This window comes from Pectinophora gossypiella, chromosome 15 (assembly GCF_024362695.1).
Source record: "Pectinophora gossypiella chromosome 15, ilPecGoss1.1, whole genome shotgun sequence".
NCBI lineage: Eukaryota > Metazoa > Arthropoda > Insecta > Lepidoptera > Gelechiidae > Pectinophora > Pectinophora gossypiella.
This window is the reverse complement of record NC_065418.1, coordinates 4,293,917-4,313,322: the sequence shown is the minus strand read 5'-3', so window position 1 is coordinate 4,313,322 and position 19,406 is coordinate 4,293,917. Positions and strand designations below refer to the sequence as shown.

General features: G+C 38.7%; 2 protein-coding genes across 2 annotated transcripts in view; both read left to right on the top strand.

The window, feature by feature from the left end:
* Positions 1–19,406, top strand: part of LOC126373095 (semaphorin-2A-like) — a 624,036-nt gene that overhangs the window by 216,345 nt on the left and 388,285 nt on the right. The gene's annotated exons all lie outside the window — the stretch shown is intronic.
* On the top strand, positions 9,848–11,244 carry LOC126373440 (spermatogenesis-associated protein 17). Its single transcript, XM_050019599.1, has 2 exons — positions 9,848–10,144; positions 10,423–11,244. Exons 1-2 carry the CDS (start codon positions 9,848–9,850, stop codon positions 11,242–11,244), a joined length of 1,119 nt encoding a protein of 372 aa, XP_049875556.1.

Genomic DNA, 19,406 nt, shown 5'->3' with positions numbered 1-19,406 from the left:
CTAGCATATGCTTAAAAGGAGGTTCCAAATCTTACTTAATGCTATGTACCAAATGTTACTGCAATAAACTTGCATAACATAATAACATAAACAGCCTATATACGTCCCACTGCTGCGCACAGGCCTCCCTTCAATCAACCGGAGGGGGTATGGAGGGGGTATTAGCCGTAAAAACACCTCCACCAACCCGTAATAAACTTTATTTTTATTTTATTTTTTCAGTCGAAATATCACCCAAGCCTAATAGGGATAACAGAAGCATTATACGGATAACAATAGGCCGTCTATTATACAATATTCTAATCAATTAGAGACAATTACTCAATCCGTATGCAATAGTCATACTATGAGTTGGATTGGACTACAAAGTGGTTTAATTTGTAGGAATTACGTCTAGTGTGGATTGATTTGCCTAACCTAATGAAAGGGAATCCATCTAGCCTCAGTCTACCATGTAGGTTTAACTAGGCCTAATAATTACAGAGGATCTTAAATCATTTGCTAGGTAGAGAAGGATTCCCAAAGCGAATGTTTGAATCTATGTAATTCTGTCTTAACTGCCGTAGAGGAATGGGCTGCCGGCGTCGGTGTTTCCTGACTCTTATAACCTTCCTTTAAATCACGGGTGAATAGGCATTTTCTGGGTAAGCTCGTCCCAACATCGATCTCTTCTTCTTGTGGAAGAACGAAGTCAAGAGCAAACCCATCTTAATTAAAAAAAAAAAGGAAATGATACTGGATGTCTGTGAAGTTAAAATAAGGTAATATTCTGGCCGAAGAAGAGTGGCAAATTATCCAATAAATAAATAAAAAATATGTTTATTGCTTTTTCATCAACACGATAATTGGTAATTAACAATAAAAAATATTAAGATACAGTTGTTGGTAAGAGAACTGGGGTCTGTGAGAAGCGTCCCCCCTCGGATGATCAAAAACTCTCGTCAAATAAAAATATTTATTTACATTTCTGTATATTATCGTTTGTCTGATACAAACTCCTAAGGTGGATATCGTCGTAAAAACCACGTAAGCTTTGTGAAAAAACACATTCTGATAGGATTTTCTTCAACGACCTCCTTGGTCTAGTGATTGAGCGTTGGGCTCACGATCCGGAGGTCCCGGGATCGAATCCCGGTGGGGACATACCACAATAATTACTTTGTGATCCTTAGTTTGGTCAGGAATTGATTGTCCGTAAGTAAGATGATCCGTGCTTCGGAAGGCACGTTAAGCCGTTGGCCCCGGTTACTACTTACTGCTGTAACTATGTAGTAGTTACATGACCCATGTCATGGGCCTTTGGCGGCTCAATAGTAACCCTGACACCAGGGTTGTTGAAGTTGGTAATCCACATCATAACCCACACGATAAGAAGAGAAAGAAAAATGCTACTGTCGGTTTTTACGACATGTCTGGGAAGATATGCAGCTAAACGCGTCCTCTGTTCTTGTTTGCTGCGGAACCAGCACCAAAATTCACTAATAACAGTTCATCATAATATAACCCACTAAAACTCAACGTGAAACGTGAAGTTTAAACTTTATTACTTCATAAATTTTCTCGTAAACTTTCCTTTCATAGCAACTCAAGTGTAATGAGCACTTCTGTGTCCCTTGCCCCACCTAATAGTGTTTTAATAGCACTAAATTCGTGTAATGAGCGATGCAATTTACCTACATCCTACGACCAGTCATTAAGGATATTATTTCGACTGTTTCAGACGAGATAAAAATCACAACCTAAATATCTAAGGCGGTATAAGGAACCTTTCCTTTAAGCAATATTTAAGTAGCTCAAAGTATTTTTCTACTTACATGGTTTTCAAATCATCAACATCATCAATTTAAGAGCCACGCTCTTGTCGGTGTAGCATTTTCCATTCCAGACTATCAAAGGCCAATTTCTTGACTTCCCTATAAGACACGACGTTAACCTTTTCTTTAATCTGTTCCATGTAAGATCTTCTTGGTCTTCCCCATCCTCTCTTTCCTTCTATGATGTTTTAATAAATATGGTTTCAAATATGTAAATGAAATTGAAAACAGTTCCATGCTGCTTATCTTCCCGGCTTGCCCTAGAAGTTAACTAAAGGCTTTTGTAGACAGACTTCAGTATTGGGCAGGAGTGGTCTGAATTATGGAAATCTACGATGTTTGCAAACCTAGCTCGGAATTCCGTTCCGGTACTAAGATAAAATCTGTCAAGGCGGGGCTGGTGCAATATCAGCCGAGTCCGCACCGGCCATAGGCGCTGCGCTCAATACAAACACCGGCGTGGCTAGCTTGCCCTGTCGCGTGTGTTACCGCTGACATGCAGGCCATACATCAAATTCTACAGGAATGCCCCGCAACAAAATGCGCCGTCCTCCTGTAGACCAGGGGGGTTAAAAACCTAAAGAAGTTTTTCCCACTGGTCAGATTGATGGTCAGACTAATCTTGTTTGTTCTTGTTTTGTTTCCTCATGTAATTTTTGTATACAAAATTACCCAGAGCAGATCTATCGAACAGGAACAAAACTTCCCGTTGGTCAGATTAGTCTGACCAGTGGGAAAAACCGGTTAAAAAGGCCACATCAAAGTAATTCATCTAAAAAAAAAAAACAATATTGCTGTTTGACATTTGTGTGCATTGCGCACTTACTTTTATATGCGCTCACTTACTTTTATTGCTTTTTAGATGGATTGCTTCGATGTGGCCATTTTAACCCCCTCGATCACCCTTGACGAAACCTTGAAGTGGCTGTTATCCCTTAAAATTAATTTATAGTTTATAGATTCACCTGTTTTTCTGCAAAATATGTAATATTTAGTCTATCACTGTTATAGTTGTTTTCTAATCGCTCTTAAAAAGCCGAAAGAAAAGTGGCTACAACACTTTTTGACCATAATATTTATAGTATCGTATCGGCTCTAGCCTCTAGATGCCTAAACCCATTCTCCTTCTCTCGTGTGGGTTGTGAGATCAATGACCGACATCAACAACCCTGGTATGTTATTAAAGACGGAAATTAATTTGTTTAGGTAAGTATGGAAGTACATGATATTATCATGTTCGTCTAACAGAAAGCAGTGAGGTGTGGGTACTTAGTTCATCTTGCGATTGATGTAAGTACCTATGACTACCCCAATTAGGATATAGCCGTGAGCTTATGTAATGTATGGAAGTAAGACAAAGCTATAAATCTTTTTTATATTTCGAGTTTTTTTTATGTGCATAATTTTCACTGGGAGAATATGTCTGAAAATGTAACAAAAAGTAAGCTGACACGTGATGTGTCGAGCTTCCGATGCGGTTGAATACGAAATATGCGGGTCCGAACCGTATATTACCAGTCGACTGGAATATCTACAGTATTTTGTTTTGTCTATATAGGTAGTTTCTCTTTTGGACAAAGTTTGGAAATGAAGTTGCTACAATGTGTAATCTGATTGAATAGATTGTACAACTCAGAAATAGAAACAGAATTATGTTTTAATGCGACCATCATGTGTTCGTATAAAATGTGGTGTTATAAAATTACAACAGTAAGTTTTATATTATCAACACGGACCCGGTAAGAGCACAGCAACTGGTTAAGAGGACAACACAATTAATTATCAGTTTCTATCTTGACAGATAAAATTCCTATCTTAAGTGATTGAGAAAGAAAACTCCTGTCAACTTACTGAAATGTAGAATCACAGTTTAGGAAATTTAGGTTAGCCAAGCAAAGATAGAAACTGAGTTACACGTACGTACATTGAACTAAATCAAAATCACCATGCCACGGGCGTATCATTATGAATATGTATAAAAAATGTATAAAATTAAGTATAATTAATGTGTTTAAAATTAACTCAAAATAAGAAGTAAATAATTGGAACGAAATGCCAGAAATGTTAAATACAGGACTTGAATAATCTAAAGAAATAAACGTTTTATCTTAGCAGTAGCAAATCTTATTGTAGTATTTATTAATTATTTACGATGCCGGGAAGTCTGATTTAAAAAACCTTTAACGAAGTAAAAAATAAAAATTAAAAGTGACTTTTCAAAAATATTCGAAATATACTTACTAGACCAAACAGTTTGCCCAGGTATACTGGTATTACATAACGTATTTTTCATATTTCTATCTATCTATATCAGCCTAAATTTATATCCAATTTTGGACGTAGGCCTCTTCCATGTTTTTCCATTTCCGACGATCCTGGGCTATCGACATCCAGCCATATCCTGCGTGCCGGACAATGTCGTCCTTCCATCTCATTGGTGGTCTTCCTCTCGGTCTTGTGAATGCTCGTGGGCGCCACTCTAACAATCTCCGGGTCCATCTTTCCTTGCTCATTCGAGCAATGTGTCCCGCCCATCTCCACTTGCGTTCGGCAATTACTTTTACCACATCCCTAACCTTGGTTTTAGATCGAACCCAAGTATTTCTCTTCCGGTCCCGTAAGGAAATCCCGAGCATAGCTCTTTCCATTGCTCTTTGAGCAACACGGAGATTCTCTGCGGATTTCTCAGTTAGGGTCATGGTCTCGGCTCCGTATACGAATACTGGCAGAACACATTGCTCAAAGACTCTTCGTTTTAAGTGCATTGACATCTTGCTACGTAATATACTTGCGTTGGCGCCGAAGGATGCCCAAGCCCGAGCGACTCGTTTCTCCACTTCTGCGGTTTGGTTTTCGCTGCCTAGCGTGATCTTATGCCCCAGGTAGATATACTCCGACGTGACCTCAACCGGTAGACAATACTGGTGGGTAAGGATATTGGTCATGATTTTAGTTTTGCTCTCATTGATTTTTAGCCCAACTTTAGCTGATTCCTTTTGCAAAGAATTGAGCATGACCAACATATCTGGTATATTACTTGAGAATATCACCAAATCATCTGCGAAGCGTAAATTGGTAAGGTTTTCTCCATCCACGTTTATGCCCATATTGTCCCAGGCTAGATTTTTGAAGACGTTTTCAAGTGCGGCATTAAACAGTTTTGGGGAGATAGTGTCCCCTTGGCGTACTCCTCTACCCAGCCTGAACTGTTGGGTCTTCTTGTGCAGACTCACACATGCTGTAGCGTTGCTCTGTAGATGTTTCATTAGGGAAATGTATTGTTCATCGATTCTACAATCCGCAAGGGCTTTTTCGACCGCCCAAGGTTCGACAGAGTCGAATGCCTTTTCGTAGTCGATGAATGCAATGATGATCGGGATCTGGTACTCATTACACTTTTCAATCATTGTTTTAAGAGCTTGGAGATGATCGCATGTACTGTAGCCACTTCGAAAACCAGCCTGTTCTCTCGGTTGATAGCCATCTAGTTTGTTTTTTAACCTGTTCACTACTATCCGCGTGAAGAGCTTGTAGACGTGCGATAGCAGGCTGATCGGTCTGTAGTTCTCAAGCCGTCGTATATCACCTTTCTTATGTAGTAGGGTAATGACAGCATTATTCCAGGACTGTGGTACTGTTGCTTCCATTAAACACTTTGTGAATAGTGAGGCAAGAGCAGATTTGAAAGTGTCCGTTGTGCTCTTTATCATCTCTGGAATAACTCCGTCCTCACCAGGGGCTTTGCGGTTTTTCATCTGGCTTAGCGCCAGGTGTACCTCGTCTAGTGTGATGTCGGGGATATCCTCAGAACCAACATTTGATATTGATGGTCTTTCCTGGTGTTCTGGTCTAGTTGACGGACTCTGAGCTTTGCTTTTATAGAGGTTTTCATAGAAATTTTGAACTACCTCTAAGAGCTCGTTACGGTTGTTGACAATATCTCCGTTCTCATTAAAGAGTTTGAAGATTTGCTTCCGCCCAATACTCAGTGTTGCTTTCATCACTCCTCTGCTTTTGTTCTTCTCGATAGTATCTTCGATAACACTTTCTTCGTAATTCCTTAAGTCCCGTTTTACAAGTTTCTTTACGCGACGCTGTACCTGGTGGTATTCAGGTGTATCGATTTTACCTTCAGTTCTGTGTTGCCTTCCCTGTTCTATAAGCAATAATGTCTCTGCAGTGAGTTTCTGATTTTTCGCGCAAGGAGTATTCGGAGTAATCCTTCCAGCAGCTAGGGTCATTATTCCGATTAGATGATCGTTGAGTTCATCTATGGTCATGTGTTCAGTAGAATTTGTTTGCAGCTGTGTGTCGATATAGTCCTTGTAGTGAACGGTGTTTTGCCTTAGTATCTCTATCTTATCTTCGTTTGGTGTTTTCTTCTTAAATATGAGATTTCGCCTTTCCTTTTTGATGTTAAAGGTGCAGAAGGCCCGAACCAATCGATGATCACTGCCCGTTGAAAATTGGTTTAGCACAGTTACATCCCTAATAATTCCCATTTTATCGGTAATGATGTAATCATATTCGTTCTTGTTTACACCATTTGGGTGTCGCCATGTCCACTTCCGTTGTGGTTTCTTAGCATAGAAAGTGTTCATAGCAAACAGGTTGTTGTTCTGCAGAAAATTTAGTAGAGTTTCTCCGCGAGGGTTTCTTATGCCTAGACCATAGTTTCCAATACTCGTTTCCTGATCACATGTCTTTTCCCCTAGTCTAGCATTGAAGTCTCCGATCAACATTGTGTAATGTGTCTTCACTTTATTAAGTACACTGGATATATCCTCATAGAAGGTCTCGACTTCCTCATAATTATCTTTTTTCATGGTAGGTGCATAGGCCTGGATAACCTTCAGTTCGTGTTTAGATGACAAACGTAATCTCAGATATGCAACACGATTCGACACGCTATTCATTTCTATGACCTGGTCTGTAAGTCTTTCATTAACAAGGAACCCTATACCTCCCACGCCAGTTTTATGGCCTTCCTTATAATAAAATAGGTTTCCGGACTTCAGTTTGAGGGTTTCTTCACCTTGTCTTCTAATTTCACAGATTCCTAGGATGTCCCATTTGATTTTTGCCAATTCGTACTCTAAATAGGTCAATTTTTCATATTTATTATTTAGTATATTACAAAAACAAAAGATTTACAAACTTCTTAAAATATCCAGGATTACAACATCACCAATTTACTCTTCCATTTTACCCTTCACATACATATGTATGAAATTATCAGTAAATTTTGGGGGTAAAATAAATAAACACGCATACACACCTTGCCAATTTGATTGTTGAATTATTCATGATGTCTCATACACCTGAATGAGGGGGAGCTATTTCTATAGAGGAGGGAAACGGGATGGGCAAACGAAATAAATGCATTTATACGGGGTAAAAGTATCGGAAATTATTACTCATAAAGTATCATTATTCTGCGCGGTTAGCTATTTTTAGAGAAATTAAAGAATTTAAGTATCTTTGTTTATCTGCTTACATATGTTTAACAGGCTTATACGAACAGGAGTATGGAGCATACTCCACCACGCTGCTCCAGTGCAAGTTGGAGTCCTCTTCCACCAACAGCTAGCTTAGCCTGCCACTTATATAAGAACAAATACATAAAAAATAATAAAAAAGATCACGGCGAATTGAGAACCTTCTCCTTTGTCGCAAAAGTATAGAAATGAAAATAATTTTAAAAAATACTTAAAGTTTCATGACTTTTCCGACAGGAAATTCCACTTGATATCAACTCAGAATCATGGTCGCAATCATCCCCCAAAGTTTTCATTACGATGTCACTAACACGCAGCATATTATAAGTTTATTTAATATTTATTGATGATATGCAGGTGTATATTATGCATCAAAATATAATTTAATTTCATAAGATATAGACAATTATGCATAGGTATTTATAACGGACTTATTGCTCGGCAATAATAAAAAAAAATATTAATAAGAGAAAAACCAAAATGTAATGTAAAATATGTACAACAGCAAAGGAGCACCGCAGAAAGTCAACAAAAGAACAAAAAGCTTTTTTTTTTCTTTTGCCCATTTGTGGGTCAGGCTAAGATCATAAGACCATGCTGCCTAAAAAACAAAACACGTATCAAAAAAATAAAACGAAAATGACATTTCATGACAGGCCGAAGACCAGCCAGTCGCTGCCCAACTAAAGAGTTCGCGACAGTATTTATTTTATTTATATATTTTAATCTCTCCGAAGCGGTAGAGGTGGCACGGGCCGTAGCCAAGTGCTGTTATTGGTTCAGTGATAAGAATTTCCTAACAATGCGACACGTATTCAGAATGACTTATTTTTATATATATTTTTTTTTATTCTCTTAGTCTATATTGGCACTCTTTAGTATGAGGTAATACCCCATAATATTTCCCAACAAGCAAGAGATCTCTTTTAGAGATAAGCCCACCTTTTGTTATTTATAATATGCTGTTTAGTGTTTACCATACTTTTCCTTGAGAAACAGCATTTAAAATAAATACGCGATTTGAAGAATTTAGAGTATAAGCCCAGCATATCATGGAAGAAGCTTAGCGTAAAGAAAATATTTAGCGAATTCTGAACGACAGGGTTTTTCTTCTAGCTCATAAAAGGAATGTAAAGTAATGGGTAAACAAAATAACGCGTCATTTAGACGCGGCACAAATATCGGAAGTTATTACCCGTATAAAAACCGTATACTTACTACGAAAATATTACTCGTGAGGGTCGGTATTACAAAATATTATTATTATACGCGAAAGTACTTGTGTGAACAATCTATTTACAATACATAATTATAACATTTAGTTCACAAATCTTCTTGTTCACAAGTTTTATGTACGTTCAGGGTATCTCTAGAACCACTGCATTGATTTGCATGCGGTTTTAACAGCACATGCCATAACCAATGATTGTCGAATTTGTTTTCGAATTCATGTTTGGATCATAAATGATTTTCACGTGCTCAGCGGTGAAGGAAAACATCGCGAGGAAACCCTCATTCCCGAGAATTGCATTTTCAGAGGTACGTGACCTAACCTGTATTGGGCTGGTTTTCCCTTCGCTGGTTGGAAGGTCAGACAGGCAGTCGCTTCTGTAAAAAACCCAACCTGTCCAATCTTCAGGTTATGTAAGCGGACCCTGTGAAAAACGGGATAATGCTTCAGATACTCCATGAGAGGCAAACCAAGTCACGAAAAAATGGTGACTTGTATATATATTCTACCTATAAAAGTTTGTCTGATGTTTTCATATTTATTCTATACTCCTCGTGACTAGTGTACATATAGGAGTATAGAATATATACTAGTAACCAGGAGTATAGAATAAATATCAAAACAGAGACTAAACTATTTTGTACAAACAACGTCCGCCGTAGGTACCTGAGAGGGAAAGACGTCAAAGTAAATATGTAGGTTCAAAGTAAAATTATGAACGTATATCAAACTGAATTACCTCTATGTATTTTAATTAATGTGGCAGTAAAGTTTCTAAATCCTTTAATATGATAGGATTACCACAACCTTGCCTTAACTAAAGTCTATTTTAAACTTCACATACTCACTAGTACCTACTTACGCAACAAGTATAATACTATATTTCATATTACATCACCCATTACCTACATATCTTAATATAAAATATATATTCGTCTGTATCTAATTCTACAATTAATTAGAGATTTTGTACGTGATTTGCATAAAATAATACTCAAGAAAGGTTTTATTTCGTATCATAATAATGATGTCTATTAATATAAAGAATACGATGAGAAAACTTTAATTTTTAAGTCCAAGTAACATCTGGTTTCTCTAACGTTGCTTCTACATATATTATTTATTATACCATAGATATAATCCATAAAATATCGTGAGAAACACGCATAAATATTACATACTTATTTTGAAATTATATTAGAGGCCGGTGGAAATTAAAAACTAATTGGAATGTCATTTCGCGGCGTCGGAAACTTCACGCCGCACTTCATGCTATGTAAAATGTCAGAGTAAGTAAATATACAATGGCGACAGTATACAATTATTTGCAAACAGCTGATGAGTTCTTTGCGGAATTACAAGATCGCGCCGATCTTGCTGAGAGCAGAAGACATAGGAGATTCCATGCCGTACTTCTTCTTCAGCGTATGACCAGAGGTTACTTGATTAGGAAGCATGTGGCCTGGTTGTCGAAAAATGCTACCACCATACAATGTGCTTTTAGAATGCACAGAGCAAGAAAGGCCTACAGAGCTGCTTTGAGACGAGCTGTGAGGAACAAACACGCGAGATATTACGCTAGAGCCGCTACGATGATACAAGTAAGTTTATGGTTACATCGGTTATAAGTAGTCTCCTAATATTGTGGCTTTGCTTACAACATTAGGTAGTAAGAGCATAAATTATACTCGCGTTTATCTAGATTTACTGAGTAAAGGCCATTTCTTGTTAGTTGTTTACTACCAGACAATGCTTCAAGAAACAAAGTTATTTGTTCTAAATTGATTTGCAGCTCTTTTTATGATCTTTTTGGTTAGATATGAGTACTTATGAGTAGAAGGATTTAGCCATTTTTTATCACAATATGCTTTCATCGCAGGCACTATGGCGCGGATACTATTCGAGGAAAACCAAGTTCTGCTACTATACTTATCGTCGTTGGCTGCGCACGGTCACTGAGCGGGGTGAAAGAAGAGCCGCGGAAGCTGCCGAATTCGGCATCAGAAGTCGAGCAGACGATCTGAAGATTCTAGAAGAGGAAGCGCGTCAGTGGCTTGCCTATGTCGTCTTCAAACTCCACCACCTACTAAGAACCTACAACGTCGCCGGTGTATACTCAGACCGAGCCACACACGAACTCTCAGAATTCGAGAAACTTCTAAAAGCCATCAAATACACCGATTACATGAAGCGCCTGAGAAGGAAATACGACGAGTTTGTGAGAAAACACAAACCGAATTTCTCGAACAAAAAACTTTTCCCGATCATTGGCGAAGGCGCCGATTATTGGTACTTGTCACTGCCAGAGATGTACGATTTGACTGTGCCTGTGTCACCGGGTTATGCGCCTGAGAAGAATCGCCACTCAGATACATATCACGGGAAGCAACATAAGGAACCGTTCTTGTGGAGGAAAGTTAGGCACCCGGTTGCGATAGAGGGCAGAGGTCCGTACACACCGCCGAGGTCTCCAAAGCCTCTATCTCCACCAGCGCCCGCTCCGACACCGACCCCTGGAGGCGGTGACGCCACCGAGCCCCGCAAGGATCCTCGCTTCTATCTCTACGTGAAGTACTACAGACCTCGACCAGACCTTATGGACTACGTCGACTTCCATGTAAACGCACTCCTCAAAAGAAAATGTTCAATTGAAGACATAAATCTCGACACCCCGAAATCACAAAAAACCATACATAATTAATTTCGACGTTAATAATGTAACGATGGTTTGTTTGAAAATACTTGGATTTTTAACATTTTTGTATTATTTCTCCCTTTATTTTTCTTGCTCGGAAATCCGTAATCAGGCTGCTAAGTTTGGAAGGGTCGCCGTCCGGATGTTGCGAGCCGCGAGCCTTTTGTTGTTCCGCTTTTGTTGTTGTGAATTTTACACTTGTAATTTATTTCAGGAAACGCCATGGTGAGAAAGAAATTACGTTAAACTCTCCAAGGAAAATGTGTTTTGTAAATTAACGTTGCGCTTCTGTGGGTTTTTAGGTTCGTGATTTTTTTTCCTCTCTCTGAATACGTTGCGAGTCGGGATTAGGATGCCGTACGTACGTGACAAGTAGAATTAGATGATTACTTTCTGCGTAATTTTCCTAATGTGGATCCTTTTGTGTGTGTTTTTGGTCATGTTTGAAAGGCGACTGGTAGCTTCTAATTTGCAAACTAAGTTAAATTTACACATGTAACCGCGCGCCTCCGAACTCATTTGTCTAACAATACCGGTTTGACTCGCACAATTTATTAGGGTCAGACAGAATAATACAGGTTGTGGGTTTCAGAACCGAGTCCTTATTGCACAGGCCGTCTTAGGTACCCATTTGTTAGACGTATAATGGTTGACCCACTTTACTTTGCCACGAAGCTGTTAGAGTGGGGTGTGATTTGCGAAGCCACAGACAATTCACTATCTTGACAATAGACTCAGCTAAATTCAATATGGATTGTCTCAGTGTGTATTCAAGGTCGGTGAACTAAAATGTGGTTTATATTTCCTTGAGTTTTGTGAAGTTGCGTATCAGCTGTACGTTGTCGGGGGTGTTTGAGGCATGAATAATGTATGGGGTTATTTGCAAGTGTATCAATTTACAGCGGCGGCGCGGTGATACGGGGTGGAGAGGCAGGTGAAGTGCGAAAAAGGAAAACAACGAGTGCACTCGGGGCGACGAGTAGTTCGCGTTTGAATTAGTAGTCATTTGCGTAGAGGTTGCGTCGACACGCCGCGCGCTGCGGGATTTCTTCTGGCTATCTTATGCTTTATGCCGGTTGCAGACCGCGAGCTAAGTCAGCATAGCTTAGCTCGATTAGCCGATGCCGTTTTTCGTATTATTTCTGCCATTTGCAGTCTGCATACAAATTATGGAATGTGAATAAGCTAAGCCAAAACTAACTTAGCTTATTTCGCGGTGTAACCTGCGTTGAGTGTTCACTTTTTACCGCTGCGCTAACAAACCTTTAACAAACACTTCCAACTTGTAATGATACACAGTATGAAACCAGTATCTCCAAAGGGCTAGGCAAAGGTGTATAGTAGGTATATACACCTACTCCTTGCGATTAACTTGTAATGTTGACAATTGAAGTATGTTCCTTTAGGCAATTTAGGTTATTTTGGTATAGCCACTATCATAAATATAAAAAAAGTGTTATTTATTTATTTATTTCATCTTACACAGACTAAAATATTAGTTTAACTATGGGTAATTTACTTCTCCGTAGTACAACCAGTTGGACATCGCAGTTGTACCACGGGTCGGGAGGGTAATTTAATGGTAAAATAAAGATATATATTTTTTACCATTGCTGTAAAAACATATGTATAAATAGTAACATCAAAGAACCATAATATAAAATTATCAAAGAATATACTGACTACACGAATATAAAAACAATTTTCTAAGTTACCTACCTATTTTGTTGCAACAATTTGAAATACATAAACATGTATTAATTGACTAAATATAAAGTTAACAAATAATATACCGACTACACGAATATAAAAACAATTTTCTAAGTTACCTACCTATTTTGTTGCAACAATTTGAAATACATGTTAAACTCAGTCAGTCAAGGGTATTTTAACAGTAATAGCGGTTGAACTAATTTAACTTGTGCAGTGAGGTCTGTACCTCTTGACAGTAATGAGGAATGTGAGACGTTTCAATGTGAGTTGAGGATTCATTTCATATCATAATGCTTGTTCAACTTTGGGATCCTTCAGGCGGTGAATGGAAACAAACATGGGAGCATTCTTGTGGCTCAAAAATGACGGAAAGAAACTCGTACCGCAGCGGGCGGGGCTTCAAAATCATACCGTTATACCGGCCATACTTGTTAAGTTATGCATGGCCTTTATTGCTATGGAATAAAGCATCATCATCATCATCATTAGCCGTACGACGTCCACTGCTGGGCATAGACCTCCCCCAAGGATCTCCACGACCATCGGTCCTGCGCTGCCCGCATCCAGCGGCTTCCCGCGACCTTCACCAGATCGTCGGTCCACCTTGTAGCGGGCCTACCCACTGAGCGTCGTCCGACACATAGACGCCATTCTAGAACCTTTACTTCGTGGATTCATTTCTTTCTTTCTTTCTTTCGTGGAATAAAGCATACAGCAACACAGACCTCGGTATAAATGTATAAATCGGCGTGGCCCTTTTGTCAACTTAGGTATTTACATACATACTTTGGTATATCAACTTAGCTATTTACGAAACATATTTAGGAAGGAGCCGTGGTTTAGATTATGGAATTCTGATATGAGATAATAATTTTCTTGCTATAAAAGTCGTATTAAAAAGTAAGAAACAAGAAAATATAATTTCCTACCTTCATCTAATATGTGGAAATCTTATTTATTTTATATTATAATTATCTATTTAATTCAATAGGTACTTAAGTAGACATAAAATTACAGATGTTCAGAAAATAGTTGTGGGTGATTGGCACACACGAATCAACATGAACAGAATTACGGCGTGCTTTTATATGAAATCCTATGAGAACATTCTTATAATTCAGTACTTCTAAAAGGTTCTTTCTCAAACAAATGTTCGATGGTTTTCTAGACAGATTTGTGTGAAAACCAATTGCTATTGAGCACCTTTGCCCGCTTTCAGCGAGGTTTTCGTTCGGACCACTTCTTTTCAGAACTTCACTTGTCGACTTTTGCTTTTCTTCTAGTTCTCTCTTCCTTACGTGATTTTCAAGGTACTCAATTTTTTTAAGGATACCTTGAAATTTTAAATCTTTCGACACGAAGTCAATTTTAAAGATACACGTACACACACGCACGCACGCACGTTACACGTGGCACTTTATATAACTTTGATGGAAGATTCAGACCATGATTCTGAGTTGATATCAAGTGGAGCTTTCGTTTCGTTTTGCTTTTATTGAAAATAATAAAAGAAACACTAAAATTTTCATGATTTTTTTTTCAGAAAATTCCACTTGATATCAACTCAGAATCATGGTCTGAATTGTCCCCCTCAGTATTCGTTACTTTGTCACTAAAACCCATACGTACTTGTATAGCTACCTGTACGAACTTGTACGGAGTGTAAGTGACAATCGTAACGAATACTGAGAGAAATGATTCAACTAATTATTCTGAGTTAATATCAAGTGGAATTTTGTACCGCCTAAGTATAGAATTGAAAATAATTTAAATAAACTAAAACAAACATTTGCAACGAATCATCCGCCTTAGCATCCGTTATGATGTCACTAACACTCTGTATAAAAATTGTTAACGATTACATAAAAAAATAAAAAAAAATAAAGTATATAAACTAGTTTTAACGGGTCGATACGTGATTAAGTGTTAAATAAGGTAAGACAGTTACCTACCTATAAACTTAGCTACTCTAATACGGCGAGCATGCATGAAATCTTGTAGTGATAAAAAAAATCACTCCACTTTTCCAACAATAAAGCTTTTAAAAGGCTAAAAGAAAATTCCGTGTCCTAAAAACTGGAAAATTATTTTCCTCATTCTGTAAGCCAAGAAAAAAGATAAAGAAGATTAAGTAACACCATTAGGGCTTAGTATACTTACAATGAATAGTTATATACATTTGTCAGTGAGTCGTAATGCCTGAAGTACTTACTTATCTACATTTATTATCCAAACCGCATTGTTTGAATATTGTATCTGTAAATCTGGATCTGAGGAGCTCGGTGGCGCAGCGGTAAACGCGCTCGGTCTGCGATTGTTGAAGTTAAGCAACTTTCGCAAAGGCCGGTCATAGGATGGGTGACCACAAAAAAAAGTTTTCATTTCGAGCTCCTCCGTGCTTCGGAAGGCACGTTAAGCCGTTGGTCCCGGCTGCATTAGCAGTCGTTAATAACCATCAATCCACACTGGGCCCGCGTGATGGTTTAAGGCCCGATCTCCCTATCCACCCATAGGGAAGGCCCGTGCCCCAGCAGTGGGTACGTTAATGGGCTGATGATGATGATGATGAAATCTGGGTCTAAGCAGGATAGTACTTGCGTATTCCACCACGCTGCTCCATTGGAGAACAGTGGAGAAGCATCCAGACACAAGTAACATAACGTAAGCTCACGGCTATGTTCCCAATGGGCTAGTCAGAGGCTCAGAGGTACATGTATCGTAAGATGAACCTCCCCAACACAAGTTAATTTAGAAGAATTATTTAGCTAATCTAACTCGAACGGGAATTGAACCTTTGCCTTCTGATCTGGTAATAACACCACAGAGATCAGTTTTACAAAAACGCCTTTACTAAACGTTCACCCTCGTGATCACACTTAAACAGCTATAACTACTTTCGCAATAGAAAACTTTAAACTTTTAAAGTAACCAACATAATAAAAGTACGTGCTGGCCGGACAAAGGAACGAGCGTCTTGCATTCCAGCAATTTCTCTTAGTAATTCCCAGTAGAAGTTGGGAATCGATCGGCTGGAGTATGTCCGTGATCGGTATAAAAATGCGGGACCCGCGGTGGTCCCGACTCCCGAGTAATTAGTGACAGAGTATGCGAGGCTATGCGGGGAGTGTGCGGGAGAATGCGACGCGAAGGGCCGTGCCTGGAGTGCTAGCTGAGAGGGTTACGGTTTTTTTTGGGTCGGATGTCGAAGCTAATACTGCCGTGATAAAAGCCATGGTGGCCCAGTTAGAACGCTTGCCTCTCACTTTGAGGTCGCAGGTTCGAATCCAGCCTAAAATAATGATTGTCGAATTTGTTTTTGAATTCATGATTGGATTAAAAATGATTATCACGTGCTCAGCGGTGAAAGAAACCTAACCTAACCTGTATTGGCATGGTTTTCCCTTCGCGGGTTGGAAGGTCAGACAGGAAGTCGCTTCTGTAAAACAGACCTATCAAAACTTCAGGTTAGGTAAGCGGACCCCGTGAAAAACGGGATAATGCTAGGAATATGATGATGATGAAGAAGCTAATAGTACATAAAGTAACCAATATCCGACCTTTATTTGTGACAGTTATTTATTTACCCGTACCTCACCGGGGTGTACATTCATACGTCAACTCAAACTCGTCTTGAAATAAACGGAACCACAAGAATTCGGTCAAACGTATAGATAGTTTGGATACGTTCTAAGGAGGTACCATGAATGGCGTACAATGAGGTACCACGACGTCGCGTCGCCGCGGCATCGACGTCGCGCAGACGCTAACACGACGGCGACCCTTGAAAGTCGAAAGTCTCTAAGATCTAAGATCTAGGTGAAGTGATATCTAGTCGTTTTACGATATAGTTTTTAATAAAAGTTAGTCGTACTTATTGCTATCTAGACTACATAAGACTCCCGTAAACAATGCGATGTTAGCACTTACGTAGAGAATATGTATTTTTCGGTTATTCCCGACAACGTTTTGTGAAAGAGTAGGAAAGTTACTTACCAGTTGTATCCGCGAAAGCGACGTATGGGAAAACGCGAAAATGCTAAGAGATAAGCTTTATGTTACAATAATGCGTATTTATATACGTATTCTTAAGCTCGGTGATTTGTGTTGTTTTCCGTTCTGGATGAGTTTTAGCGTTGTTTTTATTATTATTAAAGCCTTAAATAACACTGGTATAAATACGATGTCCTGCGAAATCGCAAAAGCAATTTCAGTGCAGGATCAGTCTCACTAAGACATGGTTATTTAACAAAAATTAAGAATTATTATTTTACAACACCTCCGTCGGAACACAGATCATAATCGTTTTAAAGATATTAATTTTAAAGGTGACATAGCGTAGTATATCATCTTTCCTTTATCCCCAAAGAGGTAGGCAGATGTGTATAATATATAGGATGTTAGTAACACCGTAACGAAAACTTCGAGGGATGATTTATGCCATGATTCTGAGTTGATATCAAGCGGAATTTTCTATTGCAAAAGTATAGAATTGAAAAAAAAAATAAATTTCACGCTATATCAGCAGACAGGCAGTAGGCAGAGGTGTTTAGTATAACACCCACTCCTCGCCAGCTGTTTAGTACCACAAGTTTTCCAAAAAAATAAACATGTCCCCAATTTCTCATAAAACTAATAAAAACCGGCCGAACTCTAATAAGTCGTGAAACAGTTTCACAGCGCGGCGTCACAATACGCTGGCGCACGATTGTCGAAAGTATCAAAGGATCCTCGAAAAGTGATCTCCACTGGAAAGTGTGAACTAACTACCGCGACTGTACTCGGTAGCTGGTGTACGTGTGAATCGTACAAACAAACATGTACGGCAGTGAATCAGGGTCACTCTCGTATCAGCTTTTGACTTTTGAATATATATTTTTTAATATAACAGCATACGTGGTCTAGTGGTTAGAGCGTTAGGCGCACGATCTGGAGGTCCAGGTTCGATTCCCGATGGGGACGTTGTCGAAATCACTTTGTGAGACTGTCCTTTGTTTGGTAAGGACTTTTCAGGCTTGAATTACCTAATTGTCCGAAAAAGTAAGACGATTCCGTGCTTCGGAGGGCACGTTAAGCCGTTGGTCCCGGCTATTAGCCGTAAAAACACCTCCACCAACCCGCAGTGGAGCAGCGTGATCCACTGCGGTTGATTGAGGGGAGGCCTGTGCCCAGCAGTGGGACGTATATAGGCTGTTTATATAATATCAATATACTACATATATATAAACTCACGCCTATTTCCCACCGGGGTAAGCAGGGACTAAGGAATTCCATTTCCTTCGATCCTGACAAACTTCTCTTGCTTCCTTCACGTACATCAATCGTTTCATACACGCTCGCCGGTTCAAAGTAGATCGTACTGAACCTATTCTAATGACAACTCCAATTTGGTCAATGTACGTCCTTCTAGGTCTTCCTCTGCCAGCCCTACCACCCACCTTCGCTGTACATACTGCTTTCGTAATCCTAGTATTAAATAATAAATTTATTTTATTAAATGATAAATTTATCATCCGCTCTATGCGTCTAACTCAACAATCCCTTCTCAATCTTAATCACTATAATATAGTGATTAACGATAATATCGTTAATATAAAACTTAAAAAAAAATACAGACTTAAACGGCTTTGTTTGTTATAGTAATTGTATTTACTTTCCTCGCAATAATAATTGCCTAGGAGAGATTGCTTCAAACGATAAGGCCGCCTCTACCTAGATAAGTCTCTTCTTTTTGTGCTTGTGTTATTCAAATTCAAATTCAAAAATATCTTTATTCAGTAGGTAACATAGTTACACTTTTTTCAATTTTACATAACGAACGTCTCATCCGCCTAAAACTACTGCAGCTTCTCACAACCTGTATAGCCGGGGAAAAGAAGCTGCAAGAAAAACCTCGGCACAGGGCCCTAGACGTTCTTTAAAAAAATAAAAATAAACATAAAATATTCTATACAATTGAGTAATTTAGCTGCCTAATATCAGTTCTCAGACAGTTAATCCCAAGCATTCATATCTTCTAAATAATCACTAACTTTATAATAACCTTTTTTGGAAAGTTTTTGTTTAACTACTGTCTTAAAGCAGTTGAAAGGCAAATTCTGAATGTCAATGGGAATCTTATTGTAAAAACGTATACATTGCCCCTTAAAAGATTTAGTAATCTTATGTAATCGACTGACTTGTAAAGCAAGTTTATTTTTATTCCTGGTATTAACAATGTGCCGATCGCTATTTTTCGCAAATAATCCTATATGTTTTTTTACATATATTAAGTTTTCAAAGATATATTGTGATGCCAAAGTTAAAATATTAATTTCTTTAAATTTATTTCTAAGTGACATCTTGGGTCCCAATTTGTAAATCGCCCGAATGGCCCGCTTTTGCAGAACAAAAATGCTGTTCACATCTGCAGCATGACCCCACAGCAAGATGCCGTACGACATTAGACTGTGGAAATA

Coding starts and splice junctions, on each gene's coding strand:
- LOC126373440 (XM_050019599.1), top strand. CDS start 9,848: ATGGCGACAGTATACAATTATTTGCAAACAGCTGATGAGTTCTTTGCG. Junction 10,145..10,422: donor GAGCCGCTACGATGATACAA/GTAAGTTTATGG, acceptor CTTTCATCGCAG/GCACTATGGCGCGGATACTA.